This window comes from Coturnix japonica, chromosome 1, assembly GCF_054131305.1.
Source record: "Coturnix japonica strain WE chromosome 1, WE-NBRP24, whole genome shotgun sequence".
Taxonomy (NCBI): Eukaryota; Metazoa; Chordata; class Aves; order Galliformes; family Phasianidae; genus Coturnix; species Coturnix japonica.
The window spans coordinates 160,585,033-160,593,585 of record NC_140663.1 but is presented as its reverse complement, the minus strand read 5'-3'; the positions used below and the strand labels follow the sequence as shown (position 1 = coordinate 160,593,585).

Sequence of the window (8,553 nt, the reverse complement as noted above, 5' to 3'; positions counted from 1 at the left end):
GGGTTATTAGGACAGTTACCAGGTAGCAGTCAGCTTCTGCTCGAAGGACAGAGAACCACTCAGTATCTCAGAAATAACAGAAAAGTTGGTGTTTTTTAAACTGTGACCACTCTGTCCAACTGTTTTTCTTTCTTAATTGTACATACAAAAGGCAGTTCAACACCTACTTTCTCTGCATGAAAGTCAGGGCTAGCACTTTGAAAACAGGGTTCTGAATGCTACAGAACACCAATTCTTAAAGTAATGAGTTAATATTTAAGGGGTCTGAATTTTAGTGATGCAATTTCATCCCAACATTCAATCACAGCACAGGTTGCCCAGTGCTTTGGAGAAATGAATACAGGTCTCTTATATTCAGAAGCTAAGTTTGCCCTAAGAAAATGAGGCAATAGAAGAATAACTCTTTGGAGACAGAGCAGTGGCTGGCCCAAGCCAAAGCTTACTACTGTTTGTGAAGGGATTTCAGTCACTCCAAGACATTTCAAGGCTGTCCCTTGAAAGCAAAGGATGGATGCAACTGCTTCTATCACTGGCTGTCCATGGCAGGAAGATACAGCAGCTACAACAGGCCTTTCAGCCAGCTCCTAAACACCCCATGTAGTGGCAGGGGGTTTCTTTAATGGCACCTTTATCTTGTACTTTTAAAAACCAAGCTGCCTTCAGAACAGACTAGCACCAGTCATCATATTCATCTTAATACACTCACCTCGATGAGCACCACAAATTCAAGGATTTCCAGAATTAAGCAACAATCAGAAATGCTGAATACAAATAATTTATCCAAAGACCAATGTACAACTAAGTGCCCAGCATAGAAAAGAACAAAATCTCCTCTGCAGCATGTAGCTCTCTCTTGCAAACAGCATGAATTCAGCATCCAAAAACTAAGGTAAGCAGCTATTGCTGAGTAATCCTATTCAGTAACTCAAGGACTGTAACACAAACCAGAAATAATGTCCCACATCAGTCCTACAGCACCTGCTTAATGAAGGAAGACTTCTCCTCACGCAGATCATTTTCTGTCTGAAGAATATATTGCTTCCTCCCTATTGCTCTGAGGTTACTCAGCAGTTTATAGTACCTGCAACATGGAGGATTTTATTGCTGTTATACTAAAACCCTTTTTCCCTTATTGCTGGAATTCTCACTGTTAGGAGAAATGGTTAAAATAATACAATGAAAATAAAGGCTTTGAGGTTGAACAGATGACAAAAACGACTACAGCAAATTAACTTCAGGTCAGACACGTTAATAAATAAAAATGAACTTCAAAACTTGAAACTAAATGACTCATTATTAAAAGAATCTGTTGACATTATGATGAAAATACTTCGCTGTACACAGTGAATTTTGATGCACAGGTGTGCTTCAATGGGACAAAACCAACAGCATTTCTGCAAGCTGTCTAGATTTCTGCCAGTTTCAGAGGTATTTCAGATGGATATTGGCACCTGACCCTAAGGAAATGGGTCCTACACTGTAACTTCCTACACACTCTAACGTCAAAGCAGTAAGTTACTTAGTTTCACAGTCTGAAAAGCATCTGTCTTTCATGCGTTTCTTCTTATGGAAGTGAGGTAGGCGGCTTCGTACCCACAGCTCGGCCCCTGCTCTCAAGAACTCATTCAAAGGTGCATTTAATAGCATCTCACTACTACTGTAAACCACGCTAGAGCTCCATCTGACAGCTATGGACAAACCAAGGTTACTGACTTCCAGAAGGATTTTCTGGCCTATGCTGCACAGTCCCAATTTAAGACCACTTCTCAATGAGCCAGCATCCTCACTGGATGTCACAGCAGTAACTCAGGAGGCAAAATCATCTTTCTCACCTGTCAGTGGTGAAAGGTAAATGAGTTACTCATCAAATGAGGGCAAATCATGCCCTTGTGAGTCTTTTTTTTTTTTTTTTTTTTTTTGGTGACTTCAATAATTAATCTTTCTCTCCTCTTTTTGTCTCGAACCGTTCCTGAGGAGCTTCCAATCACAAATCTCTCTGCTCTGGCACAAGGAAAAGGTCTGCTCCCCTGACACTGTTAAAAGCCATGGAGGATTTAAGCAGCCTGTGGAGTGAGGAAGACAACAAGGAGCAGCATGAAGGAGGGGAAGACATTATTTCCCTCTGTGCTGTTTTTGTTGTGGTTTTTTTTTCTAGCTTCCCTGCCACCCAGGTGTTGCAGGGAGAAAACCACTTGTGCCTGCCAGGCAATGAGAGGAGATGAGAACAGGTCTGCTTTAGCAGCAGAACAGCTGCCCTAGGGACTGAATTACAGTCACAGTTGTGGCTGTTCATCCTCATCACACTTCCTCAGCAATCTGATTCAGAGGAACAAAAAGAAAAAGGAAACAACAAAAAGAGGGGCTAGACTTTGTATCACTTCAGTTCATGCCTTCTACCGCCATTTAATCTCAATACTTTGCGTACTTGCAAAACTGCACGTGTACATAGTGTGGGTATTTATGACCTGATTATTTCTTATACAAAAATCTGTAACAAAATAGGAACCTCACAATGTCTAGTGTCATGAGCGTTCCTAAGTAGACAAAGAACACCAACACCCTACACAGAGTAGGGGCCACATTCTAACTGTGCTGAGAATCTGTAAATCGAAGTGAAGCCATGGGAGCTACAAGCTCACAGCTCTACCAGACCATGCCATGCAATTACCAAACTAATCAGCTTACAGAGAGCCAAACATCATCAAGGTTGAAGCAGGTAGATAATGGAATTTGAACCCAGCATTGCAACTTAATTATTGCTTGTAAAACCTCTACAGAGCCTTGTTTGTAGACAATTCATTCACATTTGAGATTCAGCACTGCGTATAGCATATGATTCTTAACGTCACAGAAACTCTGCCACAAAAAGCCACAGTCATCCAAACATCCATGTGAAAAGGACAGGTTCTGTTTGGAAAAATCCAAACCAGCAACACGGTTCTCTCTACTATTTATACTACACAGGTATATTATTTCATTGAACTGTAAATATTGCTGATTTACACTTGAGAGTTTTTGTTTTAACTGCAATTGAAGATACTGAAGCAACAATACAGTATGCACTGTGACATTCAAGGGAATATAACCTCCTGCTGATGTCAGGGCATTAACACATGGAGCTCCCAGCAACGCCAGTGCAAGGGGTGCTGTGAATTCCCATATACTGACAGTAGAATAGACACAGAATATCAGAAATCTCCCATAAGATTTCCTCTCTGACAATTAATTCTTGAAATTAGAAAGCAATGTTTTTTTTCTATTGCATTCTAACGTGGCTCCAGTAAAAGGTAAGAAATAGTTTTTAAACTTAACCATTCATGAGAGGAAGCTCTGCTTTGTAGACCAGAGCTATCACATTATAATTAAGAGAACTGACATGCATACAGTGAGAAGAACCCCAATATGTAATGGGCAAAACTGCCAGAAAGGGAGAGAAGTTTGATTCATGTTGCAGTTCTGGTTGCATATAATTATAAACCAGACTCACTCTGAGAATTTATAAATGTCTACATTTCCAATTACAGCAGAATAGTGAAAACATGTGGCAATCATTTTGACTTGGTAGCAAACTGAACTGGAAGCATTTCATGTAGATCTGAAATATTAGGTTATTCCATTTGATATTTCACTATGGAAAGACAAATCTTGTCTAAGACACATCAAAGTGTTGCGTCTGTTACAAATGCAGTCAGAAGAGACTGTGTTGATTCATCAACTTTGAAACTCCCCAGTGAGTTCTTGTAAAATTAACAATACAGTGAGGCCTGATGTCCCACATCTAAAGAAAACATCAGCCTGACTTCTGAGCAGGAAGGCAAAGCTCATCTTCTGCTTCAATATCCAGCCAGAACTTGGTAGAGAACAGGAACTCTATGAAAATAATAATCAACCTAATTCATGTCGAGATGTACAACAGAAGCTGTGCAAGTACTTCCTCACTTACAGCAAATTCATTGCACTGAGATGAGCACAATAAATACTAGATAAATCAGTACAATTGGCCATTATTTTGAAGAGCATTTTGATGATGGAAAAATCAGCTTGTGGGAACAGGACAGTGTTTTTTTTCCTTCCTCTATTTTTTCCCCTTACTGTTTTAATATGAATTAAGAGGGGAAACACATCCTGACGACAGACTGTAACATGCAGTATGGCTGAACTCAATCACATAAACAATTTCAAATGAGGTATGCTATTTAAATCCATTTTTAATTAGCAAACTTAAGGTAAAATCGTGGCAAGCATGGCAAAGTCTGGGTTATATATTTATAACAAAAAGACCCTGAGCAATGTTATAAATCTGTAAGAACACCGATTCTTTTGATTTGGGAAATCTCCCTTTGAAACCACTTGCTTCATTTTGGTCACTGGGGTTTGCTGTTCACAGAAGGTCAGCATGTCCTGTGGCTCCGATCATGAACCCACCGCACAGCGCTTGATGAATGCACCTAAACCAAAGACATGGTCACAAGGATGGCTGGGAAGGAAGGTGTTAAGGAGCATCCTGCTGGCCGCCAGTCAGACATCGCTGGGTGATCTCGCTCTCTGAGACAGGTTAGAAGGAATGCAGCCACAGCAGACAAGCCACAGCGCTTTCTGTATCTCCTGGTTTCTAAAAGCATATATTACAGGGTTGATGATGGAATTGTAGGTAGCTGGCAGGAGGGTGGCATAGGTGTATATAGAAGGGTAGGTGTAATCTGCTATTAAGGAATAGAGAGTAAAAGGCATCCAGCAAGCAGCAAAAGTCCCCAAAATAATGGCCAAAGTAGACACTCCTTTTCGGGTGGTCACGTAGTGGGAAGTGGCCAGGAAATGGTGCTGCAAGGCAATCTGATGGGCATGGCGCATCACGATTTTACAGATCTGAATGTAGAGCTGCAGCATGAGGGCAAACATAAGCAAGAAGGAGACCGAGAGGACGGCCGCGTTATTTTTAGTCAGCGGTCTGATAACACTGCAGGTGGATTCATCTCTCAGGCAGTTCCAGCCCATCACAGGCAGCAGTCCGATACAGATCGCCGCTCCCCACAGCAATACAAGCATGACATAGGTAAAAGTGACAGTCCTCTCCGAATTGTAAGTCAAAGCGTAATAGAGGGAGAGGTACCGATCGACAGTGATAGCCAGCAAGCTGCCAACGGAGGCGGAGAAAGAGGCGACTATCAGTCCCACCGTCACCAGTTTGGTGGCTTCCGAGCGCAGCAGGTACGCAAACACGAAATTGACGATCAGTCCGATCCCAGCCAGGAGGTCCGCCAGCGCCAGGCTGCCTATCAGCAGGAACATGGGCGCCCGCAGGCTGGGGTTATGGAAAATGATAAGCACCACCACGGCATTCTCGCAGGAGATAAGGGTCCCCGAGGTGCACAGGACAATGTCCCAGGGGTTCACCCACAGCTCTGGCTCCGGCTCTAGCACAGGAACCAGGGAGGAGCCCGAGGCATTCTCGGTAGAGCTGGCTTCTACGCGGTCCTGAGGCAGCCAGCTCGCATTGACCGTCGGCTCTTCATTCATTTTAACCCCGCTTCTTCAACGGAAAGACACGGTTTTACCGCCCGCCCGCAGCACTGCAGGCAGCGCCCCGACAGCGCAGCGCCCCGGGCGGCACCGCCTGCCGGGAGGGCACTTGTTACATAAACGGCACCACAGACAGATGGGGAGTGGGGGGGGGACACATACACACTCAGAACCACCCGAACACCGAGGGAAAGGCACCACAACACAACACGACCCCCCGCCTCGCAGCGCCGCAGAGCCGCTATGCCGCAGCCGCGGTGAGGATTACGGGTGAAGGAGGATTACGGGGGAGGGGGCGGCGGTCCTTCCCCGACCCCGCCCGGGCTGGGGGGGTGGGGGGGGGGGAGGAGGGCGAGGTCTTCCGAGGAGCTCACAAACTCCGCGCGGGCACCGCAACCCGCAGCATCCCCCCCGGTACGGCACACACCTGGGCTCTGCCGGAGGACGGCGGACGAGGCTCACACGGTCCCTCCGAGGCGGCCGCCCTCCACCGCTCGGCGCAAGGGGCCGAGGGCGCAGCGCAGGTGCGCGCTCTCGACCCCCCCCTTCCCCTTCCCCTGCGCGCGCAGCGGCTCGGGTGAGAAGAGGAGAGGAGAGAGGGAGGCGGGCTCTGAATAGAGGGAGGGACGTGAGCAGGACCGATGTGATGCTGGGGCTGTGGGGTAGGCAGTGAGGGGTCTGAGTGCTGGCTGAGTGGCAGAGCTCAGGGTTGTGGTCAGCAGTACTTAGTCTAGCTGGGGACCTGTAGCTGGTGGTGTTTCCCTGAGGTCGGTGCTGGGTCTGGTCTTGTTTGACATATTCATCAGTGACATGGACCAAGGGATAGGGTTCACCCACAGCAGGTTACAAAGCTTGAAGGCTGTGCTGCCGTTCAGCATGATGTTGATGTACTGGAGTTGGGTAGAGAACAAGAGAGGGCAAGTGTAGAGTCCTGCACATTGGGAGGAATAACCACATGCACCAGTACAGGTTGGTGGCTGACCTGCTGAACAGGAGCTCTGCAGAGAAAGACCTGCGTGTTCTGGTGGACAGCAGGTTTGACATGAGCCAGCAGTGTGCCCCTGTGGCCAAGAAGGCCAATGGGTTCCTGGGGTGCATTACAAAGAGTGTGGCCAGCAGGTTCAGGGAGGTGATCCTCCCCCTCTACTCTGGCCCTATAAGGCCTCATCTGGATGACTGTGTCCAGTTCTGAGTTACCCAGTGCAAGACAGGGAACTACCGGAGAAAGTCAAGCTGAGGACCACAAAGGTGACTGGGGCCTGGAGCATCTCCCTTATGGGAAAAGGCTGAGAGAGCTGGGGCTGTTCAGTCAGGAGGAGAGAAGACAAGGGCCACTTCATTGTTCAGAAATACTTGAGGTGTGAGAGGCAAATGGTTGAAGCCAGGCTCCTTTCAGTGGTATGCAGTGACAGAACAAGGGTCAGTGTGTAAAAACTGGGACACAAGGAGTTACATACAAACAGGCAAGAGAACTTCTCTACTGTGAGGGTGATAGAGCACTGGAACAGGTTGCCCAGAGAGGTGGTGGAGCCTTCTTCTCTGGCAATATTCAAGACCTGTATATATGCTTTCCTGCTCAACCTGTGTGGTTTATTTACTAAAGTACTGAGAAGGAAGAGAGAAAAGTCACAGATATGGCACTGAAGACCTGAGAAATTGCCTCGTAGCGAAGGATTTATAGAAATTACTCTTTTCAGTTTATCTAGAAGAAAATTGAGATGACTGGATTAGAACATTCTTTCACCAGGATTTTTTGTGTCTCTAAAAGGATATAATGCCTGGAAGCCCAAGTTAGAGAAGTTCAGATTCAAAATCAAGTACATTCAATAGCATGATAATTAAGTACTGGAACAGCACATCCAGCACAAATGATTTCCTCTTAATACCTTTTGGGAAGATGTCTTTAGGAAATAAAAGTTCTATGTGGGCAAAAGCCAGAAGAAAAAATGTAACCCATATTAGTAGCAATTGATTTTTATTTCTTTATAGAAATGAAAGCTGGGAAATTTTCTCATAACTCACAATTTATTCTCTTCAGGTAAAAGAACATGATGATCTAAGATGTGTGTAAGCCATCCCTTCTCACTTGGATGCCAGCTGCTCTCAATAGCCATGGGGAGTACGAGGCATCCTCTGTCAGAGGATGCTATTTTGTCTGATAATTGGTTCAGTGTTTGCTTGTTTGCTTCCAACCACTGTTTCCTGCTTCCTTTAACTCAGCATAGTGATTTATTTCTTCTGCATGTGTACATTAAATAACTATTCTGCTCCTTTAAAAAAAATAAAATTATTATTATTATTTTGAATTTGTCATGGCTGGATTATTCTGGAACTGGGTACAGTGCACATTGTTCATGTTTCTGTGCATCTTTCATCTATTTTTTGTTACAAGTGCTTTTGTGCTGGTCTTGGATTACTAACTCTGAATAAAGCTTGAGATAAATGTGATATGCAGTGAGCTTCAGGCCACCACTGAGTATGTGAAGTACCTCAAAGGACCACAGAGGGCATTGGTTCTGTGCTCACTTCTCAGGCTTTTTAAACCAGAAAACAAGACATACCTAATAAAAATACTAAGGGGTGTTTGTTATCATGGCAAAAGTTTGTACTGTGAATCATTATCTTGAACATGCTCAGGTGGAAAGGCTGGTTTCCAGCTGTATTTGGTTGTTCTGTTTGCTGGCAGAGTAATATCTCAAAGCTGGAAAGTCGTGTTGATAATTCTTGGTATTTATAATGAGATAATGGGCATCCTGAGTCTAAAAAGCATGGGGGATATTTCTGAGAACTTTTCTGAAAGGTGTGTTCAGTTATAATAGTTGAGATGACCAACTTCTTTATGCAGAAACATTGGATTTACTGTTAATTGACTGCTTTCTGTGACGTAGCATTCAGTGAAAGAGCTTTAGCTGCGAGGTTGCTTGGTGGCCAAATAAACTGAATAGAAAGATTTGACTTCCTCATCTGTGTCAGGGGAAACTGTCTCAGCAGTTCTTGACAGATCCACCTTTCCATATTGGTGCCTCTCAAGCT

The 8,553-nt window shown here is 44.8% G+C and overlaps 1 protein-coding gene and 1 long non-coding RNA gene across 2 annotated transcripts; one reads left to right on the top strand and one right to left on the bottom strand.

The window, feature by feature from the left end:
• Window positions 1-2,416: 2,416 nt before the first annotated feature.
• GPR12 (G protein-coupled receptor 12) lies at window positions 2,417-6,081 on the bottom strand. Its single transcript, XM_015852132.3, has 2 exons — window positions 5,948-6,081; window positions 2,417-5,530 (listed from the first exon to the last, which is right to left on the bottom strand). The coding sequence occupies exon 2, from the start codon at window positions 5,515-5,517 to the stop codon at window positions 4,519-4,521; it is 999 nt and encodes a 332-aa protein (XP_015707618.1). The 5' UTR covers window positions 5,518-5,530; window positions 5,948-6,081; the 3' UTR covers window positions 2,417-4,518.
• Window positions 5,658-7,819, top strand: LOC146762816 (uncharacterized). Its single transcript, XR_014942181.1, has 2 exons — window positions 5,658-5,777; window positions 7,559-7,819. It is a non-coding gene; the product is annotated as an uncharacterized LOC146762816 (long non-coding RNA).
• Window positions 7,820-8,553: the final 734 nt, after the last annotated feature.

Coding starts and splice junctions, on each gene's coding strand:
- GPR12 (XM_015852132.3), bottom strand. CDS start 5,517: ATGAATGAAGAGCCGACGGTCAATGCGAGCTGGCTGCCTCAGGACCGC.